This window comes from Amia ocellicauda, chromosome 9 (genome assembly GCF_036373705.1).
Source record: "Amia ocellicauda isolate fAmiCal2 chromosome 9, fAmiCal2.hap1, whole genome shotgun sequence".
Lineage (NCBI taxonomy): Eukaryota > Metazoa > Chordata > Actinopteri > Amiiformes > Amiidae > Amia > Amia ocellicauda.
Window position 1 is genome coordinate 27,105,929 of NC_089858.1, and position 17,807 is coordinate 27,123,735.

General features: G+C 38.5%; 1 protein-coding gene across 1 annotated transcript in view; it reads left to right on the top strand.

Annotated features, from left to right (window-relative positions):
• Nucleotides 1–17,807, top strand: part of banp (BTG3 associated nuclear protein) — a 123,165-nt gene that overhangs the window by 36,710 nt on the left and 68,648 nt on the right. The window contains exons 7-8 of the mRNA XM_066713968.1: nt 5,049–5,288; nt 10,719–10,886. Coding sequence (XP_066570065.1) covers nt 5,049–5,288; nt 10,719–10,886 — 408 coding nt within the window. The remainder of the gene's footprint in view (nt 1–5,048; nt 5,289–10,718; nt 10,887–17,807) is intronic.

Below are 17,807 nucleotides of genomic sequence, written 5' to 3' on the forward strand. Positions count from 1 at the left end.
GAACAATAATATACAAAACCTTCTGCCTAATCAAGGCTAAAGATGTTGTGTGTCTTTGCCCATCAACAGTGAAGCTCTTTGGCCTTGGAGCTCAGCCGGGATTAGATACTAAAAGGCAGGCTTTTGTTTGTGTGGGAATATCGAAAACCAGTGGGCTGTGTTTACTTACTGATGCTGAGTTCTCCAGATGTGTGAATCACCATGTTCCTTCAACAGTGCATTGTTGAGAGTCTCTCATGTACCGCCATAGCTGACCCCTTGTCAAACGAGACAAATAACCATTCCGAGAGCAAGAAGGATACAGCTTACAACAGAAACCATGCAAAATCAGACAGAAGAGCAATTGAAGTGAGTCTCTTCAAGCAAACTCCAAGGAATGCCTTAGTTTTTCGCATCGTTTGATGCAATCCCAACCTTTGAAAGGGTTAAGAAGAGCACGGTGAACATATGGCACCCCGGATTCCCTCCTGATACAATTCTGAGAGCTATAGTTTTAACCGAAAAATATGAGCTGAGGGGATAAGAGTCCTCTGTTTATCTTTCAATCACTGTGATCACCTGGAGCAATGAGGCTTCCGTGGCCAGATGTTCACAAAGCCAACAGGAAATATTTCATTTCACATCCAACTTTCTGTAAGTGCAGAAACAAAAACATGTTAAATTAAACATGTTGTGAAGCCTTTCAACCGATTTGATGGACCTTCACAGAGAGATCTGTGGTCAACACAGTTGTAGAGTTTTGCGGAGGTCTCATTTAGGCCAAGAACAAAGACGCACTGAGTTTGGATGTATATAAAAGCTAACTTTTTTTTTTCCACGATTGCCCCAAAGATATAGTCTCAGGCATATTCCAGTAGCCGCATCTTGAAATGAGAATAAGTGAGTCTGTGAAGTGTGGCCAGATCTTATGGAGGGATCACTATAGCAACTTTGCTCTAAGCAAAGGGGCCAAGAGTTTAACCTGGCATGTAAATGGGCATAAGCCTGTTTAAGAAAACACTTTTTTGTTTTTCATAAATAATCGAACAGTCTGGAATGAATCTGTACTTGACGTGATTGAAACTAAATTCAAAGCAGGGCTGGGATTAAATCAAAACTTTGACCCGACCGCTATTAGAAGACTACAGAACTGTACTCAGTTGCGGCTTCATTTTTAGTTAGATGCCACTTTATTACCGCTATGATGAACAGGTTTTTAGTTTGCTATTAGTGGGTGGGTCAAAGTTTTGATTTAATCCAGCCCCAGGTCTCTTTTCAAAAGTGACAAGCCGTGGGGTTCACACAAGGTTGTGTGGACTTATACAGTGCTCAAATCAGTACGGCTAAGGGCCAAAAAATTGAAATGTCACACAAGTCTTAAGAATTAGATACAGACAGCTGCTTCTTTTCCTCCTAGTAGCCTGTTTAACCCTCGCATTGCAGATTTGATTGCAACATTTCCTGCTTATGATGTGACAGCCAAATGAGTCACTCTCAGTTGGCTCGAATGAAATGTTCCCGAACTACTGCCCTATCAAGTTCAGGAAGAGTTGCTGCAAACGACGTAGGCCTTGACACAATAGAAGCCTTAAAAGTGTTGATGCAATGAATGTGAAGAAGATGCTCTTTTCTTTTACAAATAGATTGATGTAGCATATTATTTTATGGAGAAGATGTTTAGAACCAGGATTAGTTAGTGGTAGGCCATTCCAGAGTAATCTAGTCAGACATTATGGTCAAGCACTGCATTTCACACCGACAACTTATAATTTTCAGAGAGTAATGACATTTTTTGGACATCACAGTATATGATGCACACAACCTGAGGCACAAACATGGGTTTTTTGGTGCTATTAAAAAAGTGCTTGAGAGTAGAGCAATACAAACACATTTCTGTTCTCCATAATGACCGTGGTGAACTGATCTCGATATTTGCTCCAAAATTTACAAAAAAACCCCTCAAAAGCTGGTTTCTTCTCTCAAATGAGACAGGAAGAGGAAAAAAAATATCTGATTATAATTTTCATGCTTTTCTCAGTACAGGAAACTTTAAAGATAAACAAATCATTCTTATAAGTACCAAATCACATAATTGGTAATCATAGCCATACATCTGCCCTTATACTCGGCCTCTGAAGTATGAATAAAAGAATTAGAAACCTGTAGTGGACCATTCCCCTTCTATTTATAAAAATAATTCAATCTAATATGCCAGTTCTTTGTAGTTTGCCAGAGCGAAATTGAGAGAAAAGTCAGAATTGATTGCTCTTAAACTGAGGCCAATAGTTCATTATCTCTTTCACTACAGGGTATTCTAGGAAATAAAGTATTATTACTCTCCTACTCCCTGGCTGAAAGCTAATTGGAATGAATTTGCTATCAGTTATCCTGGTATTTATATGCACACATTGACCTATTTTAACACGAGAGCTGGCACACTTGAGAAAGACATGGGCCACGAGAAAGGGGTTTATTAAGGCTCTTCTAAATGTAACCCTTTACGGACAGATCAAGGATTTATGGGTCTCGGCTTCAAATGACGTGCGGGAGGCGTGTTTGTGCTGTCACAGCTGTTGAAAGAGTTTTTGTTTTTGTTTTTTTCTGAGTAGGTAAAAGTGCATTTATGTAATGTTCTATCTTGTTGGACTTGAAATTCAGTTCCACATAAATAAATGACCTTACCATGAGCTGAAAATCTGTTTTCATATAACGGAGCAAAGTGTGAATGTACAAATACGGGAGAATATCAGCACCCACATTTCTGTTTTTCTCATACTGGTCAATATATACCATAGGTAAGAACTGAGCTTCTGCACCAGACAGTAGTTTTGTTACTCCAGGAATCCAACTGAGCTATGACTTTTACCACAATTGCCACCCACAATCCTAATTGGCAGCGAGTTCTGTATTGTGCACACATCACTCCGTATGCCTTCTCATGGTCTTGGACTTGACTCGATCTTCGTTTGTTTGTGAGTATCCCTCAGGTGTCCATCTGGGAGTTCACTTCAAAGCCATGATTAAGGCTGTATTTTTCAGTCCTTCTCCAGATCTGGAAGGTGTCACTCATGCCTCCCAGACGTCAGCTTTGTTCCAGCTAAGGAGACTTATTTCTTAGAAGAGTCTCATTCATAGCTTAGCTCCGGAACCCTTTCAAAACATTGATGTATGTTTTTTCTTTAGTCTACTCTGCTATTAGTAGTCTCAATTACAGTGCAATAGAAAATCTGCCATGCCTCATAAGAGAATTGGAAGGCTGAAAGAAACATAAGTTCAAATACAAATATTAAGACAGAAGTAGTAAAATATTATTTTGTAACAAAGAAGCTTAATTACCGTCAATGCAACAGTCTGCTTTAAGTACTGTGCCATTTTGAAGAAGGATTCTGTCCTCAGTTATAAAAAGCCCATAGCACCTCTTTTGTATTCACTTGGCATCATTATTATTGGAGTTGAGTTCCCTAAAAGTCTTAATTGATTTTTATAGAGAGAGCCCTTAAACTGGAAAGTGGGGCCGTTATCTTTGTAGCCACAAGGTTTTTTTTTTTCTCCCGAAGAACTATTATTAAATTTGCCTGTCACATAGAAAGTGAAGTTAATTGAAATAGATCTGGTCTCAGTCATTGTCAAATTTGTTTAAATCCATGACTCATTTTGGAATGAAAGTTTGGGATTAAGAAAAGAAGAAAAAGGCATTTTGGATCTAACAAAAGGGGTTATGACTTCACAGTATAATGGATTTGCCCCTGGTACGTGCAGTGCTTTAGCAGCAAGTATAATCACAGACTGCAAATGTAAACCAGTGCTTGCACAAAAAAAAAGGTCAGTAATAGGCCTAAAGCAGTCACTGTCACCTATGGCCCTGGATAGCCACACTCCAGCAGATTTCATCGATTTCTTCATATCATCAACAGCTAAAGACCTGGATGAATTGCTTCTTTAATCAGTTCAATGTATGATCATTTAAATAAAGTTCTTGTCCTCAACAAGCAAAGTGCACTACCACCAAATTGAACCATTTCTGGAAAGGCCAAACTCCAGTATTTGGTGTTTTACTACAGTTTTTTTGTGTGTGTGTATGTTTTTTTTTTTTTACAGTAGACTGAAACTACGGTCATGTATTCTAGCACCTGAACATCCCAAAGCAGGTTTTTTGTCCTTATTTCTCTATTTTTTGAAGAATGCAGCAAGGAATAATTTGAGAGAGCACTCTAATCCAGTCTTTCAGGCCTGTATCCACTTAAATGAGTTGCCTTTATGAAAACAATGTTCTTGAACAGAAGTTGTAGCATTTGTAGTGTCTTGCCATTTCTGGGGACTACCTTCCTTTACAGAGTCAGAATTTGGGGACTAGCCCTGGGGAACTGAGTGGCGCCAACGCTCTTGTCTAACATTCCTGATGCCCATGATAAATGCAAAACGTACTGCAATCCCCTCAGCATTACATTCCTAGAGATTCTGTATTGGCATTTACTGTGCCATTGTCTTCATCCTGACTGTCGGTGCCAGCACCCAAAGGCAGTTCGGTAATGAAACACACTGCATCCACAGGGCCCCCATACATTCCTACTGTCTACTTGATGGGTCATGGAGTATGTCTAAGGAAGATGCCAAGCTGCTACTCTGTCCCTTTGTTGTTGCGGTGTCGGACATAAATCATTTAAATGCAATCACCAGTAGCAGCTACAGTGGCTGTGCATCCATGTACTTCACACTGTCAAAGCATATGGCAATTGTTAAAATAGCTTCTATGCGTTTTCATCAATATTAGTCCTGGAAAACAGGAGGATCTAGTTTCAACCATTTTGGCTACAGCAGTAATGTTTCTTATCAACTAGTGTTATGTAGCATTTGGCAAATGTGTCTGTTGAAGCTGTTTAATGTGCTTCGGTAGACTGAAGTATAACTGCAGTAAGTCTAAGCATTAGGTTTAGCCTTGGAAGCCTTAAATATGCACAAATGTTTTGTGTACATATCTGTGGCACCACCAATGACTTGAGACAGGTTACTACTTGTTTTGTTTTGCCTGTTTTGTGTGGTTACAACTCTGCTTTTCTGTTCCCTGCCAGAGGACTACCCCAGCGGGACATGGCTGGGAGACGAGAACAACGCCGAGATGCGAGTTCGCTGCCCCATCTCCGCCGCCGACATGCTGCATATCAGCACCAATTGCCGCACCGCGGAGAAGATGGCCCTCACCCTACTGGACTATCTCTTCCACAGGGAGGTCCAGGCCATCTCCAACCTCTCGGGCCAGGGCAAGCATGGCAAGAAACAGCTAGACCCTCTCATGATCTATGGAATCCGATGTAAGTGCCCTAGTGGTTAATCTGCGGGGAATCCCACATGCTAACTTCATTTTAAGGGGTGGCATGGCTGTGGTTTCCTTTCGTCCTTCATTATACCATTACACTAGCAGGTGGTATATACAGTATGTGTGGACAGTATGTGTCTTTCTTTCTTTCATTGACTAATACTGCAGTGCTTCGTTTTCAATTTTTCTGTTGGTTGCAATATTTGCAGTATTTGTTTAATTTATTACAGTTCTTCCTTTGAGACCAATTTTTTATTTATATTACAAAATATATGAAGATGCCATCCAGAGCAACAGATTGGACCTGAATCAACCTGTTTTGAAAATGGATGATTTATGCTCCTTTTTTTTTAAGCCGCAGTGGTGACAGATGACTTTATGATCTTTGCATAGACAGGAACGAGCACAGAGAAAGTACAAATTTCCAGGCCTTATTTAGCCCAGATGATTTATTTATCTTAATTTTTTTCTCCCCTTGGACAAGAGGGGGTGTGTGTGCCGAGAAAGCTGCAGGAGACTATTCGAGACTTCGAAAGGCAGTGTTACAAATATCCACCTTTAATTTAATTTCCAACTCTGTTGAATGTGTTGGGGATGGAGCAGGATTAGGCCAGAGATGCCTGAAATAACAGCTTTCTGCCTTCCGAAAACTGTAAATCCATTCAAAGCTCCTGTCCGTATCCTTGACCCACCTATTGCGTCCAAACCCACAGGCTTCTTAGGATAAGTCTGAAAGCTGCTTGTTGACTTGGAAGCCTGTTTGCTTTGGCATTTCTGCTGGGACACCAGACAGCGAGTGAGAGAAAGATGGAGTTATGTTTGAAAAAGATAGCCTCCCATTCTTAAAGAGACTGGGCTGCTGTTCATCAGTATCGACAAAAAGGGGGGCGACAAAAGGTAAAACATTTATGGGACAAATCTCAGGGATTTGTTAACAGCTGGGCTTTTAATTGATAACCCCCTAAGAAAAATGATGTGTTTTCAAATTTCTTAACTTTCCTATTGCTTACAATGTAATAAACTATCTACTGCCGGCCGAAACCTTCAAGATATTAAAGTGACAGAATGTTTGTTTCTACAGCACATTTAATTTAGAGTAATACCCTAATCAGACCCTGCCTCATACAGCCAGCTGGTGGCTAAACCATTGCAAAAAAGGGAAAGGAGGCGAATTAGAGGGGGTGGGGAATCCACCTTTTTAACTGGTAGGCTGAGATACATCAGGGGATTTGAAACCAACATAGCAATGTCTGTGCCAAAACATGTACTCTGTGCTAAGAACTTCACAACCAGATTAATTTAAGAACTAGTTTTCTGATTTACCTCAATCCTGCATCTAATAAAGCATACCCACTCTTTGCTGCAAATGGTGTCTTAACACCCCCAGCTTGTAATCTGTAGTTTGAATAGTGCTTCATTCAAAGCAAACAAACTAACAAACAAACAATGTTTGGTACTGCTTTGTCATGAATATTATTATAAAGAAAGCTGGTGCTTCCAAATAGTCAGAAAACACCCTAGAATAACTTTTGTGATTCAATTTAAAGTTTGCGTGTGGGTCTATACGATGAGTAATTTTGGCTTGTGCCTTGTGGGCCGGGGAGGGTGATCTGAGGCCAAGGTTCCATGCCCAAATGACGCCAGCACCCCACCCAAGGCAAGGAATAAATTAATCTACTGTGACTGACACTGTCAGCCCTGCCATCCCTGTAAAAATATACCGTACAACTCTCCTTCTCCCTGGGCCAGAATCAACAGGTTGGAGTTTGGTTGAGACAGGCTTTCTTGTATTTAAAAAAAAAAACAAAAAAAAACATTTATTACATAGGAATTACTTGGCATCTGAATTGGGCTCAAATGAAATAAATGGTGGTAGCAATTTTATATTTCCAGTGACAGCACTGATTGAATGGTTAAATCAACACAGCATACACCAGAGCCTGTCCTGTCCTTACTGAGTAGTGGATGTCCATGGTTTATTTTGGAGCTATGTACAATAGAAATGCTTTGTTTTTGCTTTGCAAGAGGGGCTGATATAATCCTTCATTAAACATCATACATTTGGGTGAAATATGTCAATGGGGTAAATTGCACATCCACCTTCTCTTCCGTTTTTTTATTTTTTATAGTAGTGTTTTGAATTTATTTTCCCCTCTGTGGTCACTGTGCAGACCTCACAGCTGTCAAAGAACAGGAAGTTAAAATCAGCTGCTTTTATTATCCTACACATTTCAGCTTTGGCAGTATATATATATCACTTAACCTTTGGAGCAGTTCTTTAGAGTGAATGTCTGCAGCTATTCGCAGAACATTTTTTAAATGTTTTACATTTTTAAATATGCCTACCAACATTGTGTGTCATCGATGATACAAACACTAATGGCTATGTGACATTTTCACTTTGTTTTTATTCTCTCCATTTATAGGGTAACCACGCTTAGAGATAAAACATGACAATAAACTAAGGATTGTGAATTTCCAAAATGCGTTTCCAGACAACCATACGTGTAAAAACATTGAATCACAGACAATTAGCTATTTAATATTGGTGTTGGCCATTAGTTTGTAAGGTTCGTCAGGATAAGTTGGCTTTTAGGTATGTGGAAAAATATAACTTAAGCATTGAGCAATGAGATATGTGTTGCTTTATTATTGCCTGGCAAGTCTTTAGAGAATTGGTTCATTTTGATGACTTCCCTTTAAAGTAAATGCATTTATTCCAATAGATGGGGTACAGTTGAAGCTGGACGTTTTAGACACCCTTCTTCAAAATAAATTGATGTTCTTTTAGTAAACCATTGTTCCTTAAGCTATACTTATTATTCAATGTTATATTTTCTGATTCAGCCTAGAGAAAAACGGTAGAGATTCTAGATTGAACGTGGCGTGAACATACGAATTAAGTGTGTAAACCTTTGACCTCCACTCCATAGAAGTCAAATATATATCACTTAGATGGAAGAGAATTGGGCAAAATGAATGGCTTTTCTTACATTAGATTGCTTCAATGTATAGTCGGAATCACTTTAAGAAAAGATGCATTTCTTCATGACTGACCTGGGACCAGCAGATGGTTTTCATGCAATCCACAGAGTGAAAATATATCATGCAGACAGATTCAGTATGCTTTTATTTATTTAAAACCATTTCCACCACAGTCAGCCCTACTTACTCTGCCTTGTTGTTTCAGAAGACTTTTCCAAATTGCATCCATTGTTTGTCTTTGTTGTTAAAGAACTACCAGGCAATTTAGAACTCCTAATGTTGTTTTCGGTTGACAGCTTCAATCTGCATGTCTGATGAATTATAGAGAGGTTTCTCTTTTAAAGTGGTGTAATAGGTTTGCTGCTGTTATTGCTCATGTAAAGTACATCCTTAGAAAGAATGATAGCCATGTCTTAGAATACAATTGCACAGCAAAAGCTACTCCAAATTAAAAAGACAAGATAAATGTTGAATGCATTATGACATCGTTTTTGTTTTGTTTGTTTTTTAAATGCACCCACACTTCCCACATTCAAATTTCCCTATATTTGATGGGTACAACAATGTTTTCCCCTTGAAATCATATTCTACTTTGGAAAATGTATATAATGGCAACTTCTAAAAAGTGAGGCTAACTTTTTTAATATTTAAACCTCACCAGGGAGGTTTATTTTATTTTAATTTTTTTGGTTGCTCACAACCTGACAAGTTGGTCAACGTTTAAAACTGCTGACACACTGCGTTTCAAGATTGGAGCTTGCTGCTGTCTGAAATCACCAGAAGCCAGTACAGTCTCATTGTGTTTTGATACGAGAGCCTGTAGCTTGTGTTCCTGCAGTATCTGTGTTCGAGAAATAGCAGAAATGCAAGCTGACTCTTAAAGTGATTGCAGTGGCCATTCACAAGAAACACATTAAAGCCTGTTATATAAACAGTTGTACAGTTTACACAAGGCAACATATAACTCTCTGCCTAACAGAACTCCCATTTCTTACTTTAAGAGTACCATTAGTTAATCAGTGCTTCGGCTCCAGCAACTCAGCCAGAGATTGGGAGCTTATGGCCCAGCTTCAGAGATCACACGATTTCACTGTTTGTTAGCAATAAAGTATTGCATTGTCACGGCTTATTCTTTCTCTATCTAAACAAGACAATGATTTACTTAATAGAATGAGATTTTAAGCTCAGTGGTAATATGTTGTGGGGAAAGCAAAGTTTACACAAAATTGTTTTACTTTCCATATGTTTGTTCCTAGGTTTGCTTCCATTCATTATCAGTGTTTATTTTCTTATAATAACGTACAAAAGAAATGGACTGGGGCTGCTGATCAAAGCTGAAGCTGTTTAAGCTTCACTGCAGAAACTCCAGATCTTATTTTCTATAACATTTTGCTCTTGATGAGATTCCCGCAAAGGAAAACAAAACCAGTATTTTTTTCCACTTAGATATAACCAATAAGTTGAGCATTACAACCGAATTAAAATAAAATACAGATTTATGTTTTTTGATGTGTTGTTTATACCGCAGAAATTCTGCCTTCTGGAAAGTTGAGGGTATTATGAGATGTGCCATACTGATTGTGAGTTATTATTCAGAGTAAGAGCTGATGCATTTAAGCAGCATCATAGCTAACTGACATATTGAGTTATTTACAGGAGTGAAGACTTGTTTTCCTAGAGTTAAAGTTGCTCTCATTGCTAACTTGATTAGATAATGCAATAACAATAGGTGCTTTAAAGAGCATACCCTGCAGCACAATAAACTTTACTTATAAGACATTACACTGTATGTGGGAAAGGCAAGTCTTTATCACAGTGGTGGTCATTTTTTTTGGGGGGGGGGGGGGGGGGGGGTATAAAAGTGATATAATGCTTCTGGAAAATTACATTAGAAAGTTTACAAACGAGAGGAGGCCATTCAACCCATTGTGCGCCTTCCTAATCTCGTGGAGGAAACCGAATTGTGTGTGAAAGGCATCTCAGCCAGGCCAAACTGGCTCGGTGCATGTTTTGCAAGTTAAGTGCTTGGTCTGAATGAGTGGGAGTTGGAGCTTTCTATGTATTTTTCCTATACAGTCACATATGATAAAATACAGTAAGTAACTACATTTAGAAAAACATTCCTAATATCCCTGATTCTGAAGTCCCCAAGTAAGCAATACTTCACAAAATGGAATATGGAATATGGAAAACTCTTGCTTAACAAGAGTTTTATAATACATTTGCCTGCACAACCTCCTTCTACTTAATTCTACTGGGACAAGCTTATTGTATAAGCCTAAAAACAGAGGCTGTCTTCAATGTCCTGCTCTGAGTTAATGAATTAGGTGACTAAGATGATAATAATAAAATAAACAACAACAGCAAACCAGATTAACTTAGATTAATTTAGATGTAAAATAAAATACTAAACACTATATTCTTGTTATCTCTGACTCAGGTCATCTGTTCTATAAGTTTGGCATCACCGAGTCAGACTGGTACCGCATCAAGCAGAGCATCGACTCCAAGTGTCGGACAGCGTGGAGACGGAAGCAGCGCGGTCAGAGCCTGGCGGTCAAAAGTTTCTCCCGTAGGACACCTGCTTCTTCCTCCTTCTCGAGCTCAGGTAAGCGTGCTTCTCCCCTCACCCTCTGGCTGGGCAGGTCTCCACAGGGGGGCGGCACAGTAGGGGGAACTGCCAGTCATACCCGCACGGGAGAAAACAAGCTACCTCTTCAGCATTGCAGGCTGGGAGGGAAGCATGCCTTTTGCTAATATTTGCTCTGCCTGTGTGCTCATAGCTTATGGCTTAAGGAAAGGGGTCTGGGAGGATATTATAACATCTACTGAACTTGGCCCTGAACTTTTTCCGTTCACCGCAGTGGGAAAGGGAGAACGTTATGAGTGTTATTGTGACAGTGTCCCCAAAATATGCATGCTAGACCCCTTCTCCACACTCCCAGCTGGTATTGTCCTTGTTCCTCTAGATAAATATCAGATCACCTTGGAATTGCTTGCGGCTGTCTGATCCAGACCGTTTTTCATTAAGAAGGCTATTGTTGTTTAGCATAAAAAAGAGGCCCCATATGCTTCCAATAAATAGGTGATGGAGACAATTTATCTAGTAACAGATATGAAAAAACAAGGTCCTTTTAGCTTCATCCATCAGTCCTAAGGATTAACCGGATCCAAATTGTCAGTCAGGTTGCAGACCAGAGAAACAGCAGGGGGTGCTTTGAGTCAGCTTCAGGCGAACATGCAAGACTTATCAAAGTCATTTATTGGATTGAAGAGTACAGCGACAAGTGCAGGGGAAAGGAGAGGTGAAATGATGACCAGTTCTTTTGTTTGTGCCTCTAAATCCCACGTACAGTACATCTGTTCTTCTGCGGCCTCTCATGTGGGAAAATGAGCATAATTTTCCAATTAGGTCTCATATCGACAATATCCTCTTCCTACTTCATGTGCACTTCAATTCACCTCAAGTTTCCAGCAAAATGAGAGCGTAGTTCAACACCTCATTGTTAATTTTAGCCACAGGCCTACATCCAGCTTTCTGGGCCTTGTCTCTTGTGTGGCATTTGACATAAAGCTCTGGGTCAGTGCTGTCAGTCACGGTTTCAAGTTTTTGAACATCTCACTGATCTTCCTAAAATGTCTTCTTGGATTGCTTCTCAAACGATTAATTTATTTCGCTCTGTCTGCCTACCCACATACTCTGTGGATCGGCTATCATCCCAAGTGCTCCAGTGCTGGGATATAATGGTCTTGTAATGGCAGTGTCCGGAACAGAGCGCATGGCTGTAGATGAGGTTGCGGAAGAGTTTTATCCAGCATGACCCCATTTGAGCCCTGCGTCTCGGGGCACCCGTTCACTCTCAGAAGAATGGTATATCTTGGTCTCTCACCAGAAATCTCCTGGAGGGACGACCCATCCTATACTACAAATGCAGGGGTTTTCTGAAAGGGACACTCAGGAGCCACCCACTCTTCAAACAGTGATACCGAGACCCGTGATTCAAAACTATACTCAGTGGATCACTACTATTTTAAGTACAATTGAGTGTGAACACAGAGCAGGCTAACGGCGTTGAGCATAAAAGCAGCTCTTTCTTCTGTAATGGCTCCCGTCCAATTGTATCCCGCAGCGTCCTGTTTAGCCAAAGAAACCTTTTTATTTCCGATTCCTTATAAAATGCCTCATTATACATTGTAGTGGCATTGAGTTGTTTCATTAGTCTGAAGATCAGTCATTCTCAAGTTAGTTTTATTGCATTGTGCAAAAGGAAAGGAGTTTCTATTGGCAAAACCCAAAAAGTTTTTATTTTATTTGGTTTCAGTATGTGATTTCTTTTTCCTTTTTTATAGAAAACCCAAACTAAAAAATCAGTGCACGTGGCAGCCATCATCTGCATCGAAAATATTGGAAATTATGGATGCATAGATTTTTTTCCCCTGCCAAAAAGTGGAAATAAGGAATGACAAATTTATATTTCATTCTATAACCATCACCTTTTCTTCCCAAGTTACATCGCTCTATTCGTTGCTTGATTTTGCCAGATGTGGCTAAATTAAATGTAAAAAAGCTGACAAAAATATCTATTCATTTGGAAAATCTACAAAACGTGGACATCTAGAATATAGATATGATGTTTCCACATGAATTCTCTCATTACAATTGTAACAAAATATTAAAATAAATAATGGATGAAAGCCATTTATCAAAAAGGGAATTAACTGATTTGACAAATAGTATAAGATAATCACATTTAATTCTTCTTTTAAAATCTGGCCAAAAGTGATTGCTGTGTTATGCCATGTATAATGTTTGGGAACATTTCTCTTTAATTGAAGAGAAATAATTGGTTATAAGCTCTTCTTTGCCAGAGGGGAAATGTACTCCGTGTGCCACACCAGCCACTTTTAATGCAAAGCTGAAAACGAGGTAAAAATAACAAAATATAAGTTGCAGCTGTAGTAACATTAAAATGATAAACCCCATGGCAATCCTGAAAAGTACAGTGCACTCTCATTAATACACATTTCAAGGGAGCACCAATAAAAATAATAATTCAGACTTATTACAAGTTTGTATTTGCAGAATTATAAGCCAAAGCCATACTGTGGGGTAAAAGCATAGCTACAGCTGCACGTTCACACGGACGCTGTGGGCTTCAAAGGTCATTTTAAAAACAGTACACCTTCATGCCAAAAACAAAATCATGGATGGATTCAGAATGTGGACATTTAAAATCATAGAATGGAGTCTCTTTAGCGGTGCCCTGTTAATAGAATAATAGTATATTTTATTCAGTCTATGTTTCTGCCATATTTATGTGCTTTATATGCTGTGTGGGAAATGCATTGTTGTAGTTCAGTTGCAGAATTCTATGCAAGGCTGTATCAGACATTGGTCAGACTGGTTTTGGTAACATATTTCTATCCATATAGAAAATACCCTTGATATGTTATACACCGTGTACACAATGCTATATTGCCATATTTTTTTATTTTCTGCAGTGAGAAAGCTAGCAATTCAGACAAGCTGACCATTACATCCAATGATTAATCGGCTTAAAAGTTTATTTATATTATTAAAATTCATCTGGAAATTGAAATGGAGCCATACAACCAAACATTGCAGGGCGATTCCCTCATTGTTTCAAATTCCTGGTTTGGGTGACGCAGGAGCAAGACTGACTCAACTGGAAGGGTTTTGAATTTCTCCTCTAGCTCCTGAGTCAGGGTGTATTAATGGCTGATGCCAGTGAAGGATTACTGTTTTCTGTGAAATGTGGGCAATTAGATGTGATTAAAAGGCAGTTAGAGATAAAAACAGGAATCAATGTTTATTAAATATGTCAGCCAGTAGCCCCATGGCACATATTTCATCGTGTGCTTTGGGATATTAGCACACTCCTGTCTACAGACAGCTTAGGTCCCTCTGGTTCTTCTTATTAAACATAACTCCTCAGAGGAATTATATTACAACACAGCCTGTCCTGGTACTGTTATAACCCTGGTCATCACTTTGCTGAGGCTTTTGTAATAGAAACCTCTGTATACTTTGTTTTAGGATGGCCAGAAAATTTATTCAAGCTAAAACATATTTCAGACACATTTTGACATATGATATGATGCCTGTTTATGTGGACACATGCTATATTGTGTAGTTTGAAGTTTGCAACCAAAATATGTCATAGGATATAAATCCAATCAATCTTAAGTTATTTTGAAATAGATTCTACTCTGAATTTTAGTATCCATTGCAAAATGTGGTGTAATATGTGTTGGGTTAGGTAGGCGTATATTTTCCAAAATATATGTTTCATGTTTCAGTGCAAATGTACATTCTTAAGTAGAACATTTTCACTCTGTTACCCACTAGAGCCGGCAACAATCGGGAAAAACTATTAACAGGAAGAACTGTAGATTTAATGTGCTAAAGGGCAATGCTTCTGCGATGTAGTGCTTTTCGAATAATAGCAAGATAAGAATGGGTAGCAATCCTGACGACTATGTAAAAAACAACAAGTGAGTATTAAAGGTCTTCACAGATTCTTTCAGGTTACCTTAAAACCCTGCCCTCGTTGTGATGGCTTCGGTCTGATGACTATGGTATAATCCTCAAGTTTCAGCACTTCAGACTCGTAATCGTCTCCCATTGTGAACAGAGACAACTCTAAGCCATTACTGAAGCTGTTTTCATCACCGTGAGACCCGTCGATACCCTCTCACTGTATGTGCACAAATGGCGCTGAAAGGGGCTGTCAGAAGGAGGGAAAAAAAAAGTGTTGATTCTTTTCAAATTCTTGTACTGAAGAGAGCTTTGTGAATGCAAAAACTGCTTTAAGATGAATGCCCTTGGTTTAGGAAAACAGCGGTAACATGTAGCTTCTCAAAACACAGCAAAATCAATTAAAGCTAAATTTTGCTCGGGAAATTGAGAGTGTAAAGCTTGCTTTTCTCTCTACAAAACCTGTTCTGTTTCTATGAGAGGCAGGAACTGTGGATGTGTAACAGATAAACTGCATATAAGTTTGTCAGTATCAGTAGTTTGTGATAAATAAATGTATTTGTTAGTTATTATTCTAGAAAATAATAGAAATCGGAGAGTCCGAAATAAATGAGTCTGTGTACTGTGTACTGTATACCCCTGGAATAATTCTGTGCTTTACACTTGATTAAAGGAATCCTTTACAAAGGATTTTTTTTAGTTACCGATTTAATTTTCACAGTTGTCTCTTGACATTGGACTGCAAAGAATGTAACAGCTAATCAGAAAACAAATCAACATTGTAATGAAATTGTAGTATATATCACCCCCTTACAAGTTTATAGAGAGGCAGTAAGACACAGATCACACAGCCACAAAACTATTTCCATGAATGGTGTCTTCATACTGTAGCATAATCAACACTGAATGTTGGTAATGAGTTATTGTTGCAGAGGACCTTTAATGCACATGGAATCTGCTGTCAAAGCCAGCTAACATGGTTGGTGGAGTTATCTGAGATCAGCTTTTTGAAGAGATGGAAAACAAGATCTAGTCCAATCATTCCTACCAGGAAAAACGTATCTTAATCTGGGCTCATTACCCACTCCATTTGAGTTCATGACAGCCTCAGTGAACGGATGCTTATGTTCACTTGTTTCAAATGGACTAATATTCACTCTTCCTTTTCCAGTCTGTCTGACTGTCTAAAAGTTATGAACAGAATTTGATACATCTGAATTAGAACAAGACCAATTCAAATATGGGTTGTGCAAATCAGGGCAATGGAATTTTTTTTGTTTTGGTTTCTCTACAGATTGAAAACAGGTCCTTTTAAAAACAGTTTTGTCAGCAGTTATTAAGGTAGGAATAAATGCTGAATTGTGGCAGTCCTAAGGAGCATTGAAGTGTAAATGGGAAGCAGTATGTCATTTGTTTTAACACCCTGCAGTTTGTGGTGGAAAGCTCTCACTGAAGATAAAGCATATTTTTCCACAGGTATTGACAGGGGGAAAACATGCGCTGTATCAATTTAATTGAACTTGGTTCTTGCTTTACCTGGTTACAGGCAGTGTTGATGATATGTGACAGCCTGACACATTTGTGTGTAATTAAATCCCTCCTCAGTTTTTGGCATCAGCTTTGCCCTGTGAATGCAGCTGTTTATTCCGAAGAGGAGTCTCTCTTTGTGTTCCAGCTGTTTCCACAGGATAGTGATTTATAGTTCTAATGACCTTTGAACCCCCCCAGCCAAGGTCCAGATTTTTTATATCAAAATCCAGATTTCATTATTTATTTATTTCATAATAAGAGACAATTTTAATCTTCTCTTTTTCATAATGCAGCATAGCTTCCCTCAGAGATATATACAGACCTTAAACCCAAGACCTGTACCATTTGTCTCATGTCTGCTTTGATTAATGAAATAAAGCTCAGAGCTCCCAAGCCTTCCAGAAATGGAGCTGAAATCACCAAGAATAAGTTTTTCCAGTGCGTTAACTTACAGCATTCACACATTTGGTGAAAAAAAAAGATTTAACTGATGAGAGATTCAATTTCAATTACCACGAAGGCTGCATTTACTATTGTGTTATGTTATGAATATTTGTATAGGAAAATAACTTCTCTTTCATGTTGTAACCTGGCACCGTAATGCGGTGCAAATTGGAAAAAGTTTTTAAACCTGCGTCAAATTGAAAGCGATCACGCTGAATTTGCTTATACAGCCCATGAAGAAGATTAAATCATTGATTAAACTGATTCAATAATTTTGTTAGCTTTACAGATTATTAACATTGCATGTGAATGAGGTCTGTATATTATTTGAAAGCAATTTTTAAATATTTGTAATGGGAAAACAGTGAAAAAATAATAATCATCGTTGCTTTCAAGTTTGGGAGTCAAAAAAGATGAAATAAACAAACCAAAAATACATACATTAAAATGTTCAAAGTGTTCTGGATCATGAGAAACCTTTAATGAGATGAGTGTAAGTGTCACAATTATATATTCATATTTATGAAACATTTGTGCGTGCTTTTGCACTTCTTTGATGCTTTGCCCCAAGTGAAAATGTCAGCTAATTATGGAAACTGCTTTCTTACCCATGAAACTAACACACCAATAAAGAATTGACCCTTAACTTAAGAGTTTAGGATTATTGTTGTTATCTTGTTTAAAATATATTTGACATGGATAACAGCAGTGTCAGACTACCATACACATTCAACTAAAGGCGTATCTGTGTTTGTTTTGTTTTCACTTACTTGTGAAAGCTATTTTTGAGACAAGAATTCATAACACCAGCAATCAAATGTTTCTCTATCTAAATAAACATTTAGCAATGGAACATGGGGAGGGCCAGTCATTTTTAATGTGGTCAAAGATTAGAATTAGTAGTATTAATAATAATTATAGTAATAGCATGTGTGGTACTGTAGCGGCATGCTTGAATAGGTTGTTTGGGCGCCAGGTAGTTAACCCCATCAATATACAATCATAAATACAAAACCACCATCAGGATACATGTATATGAACTGTAGCTGTCATAAC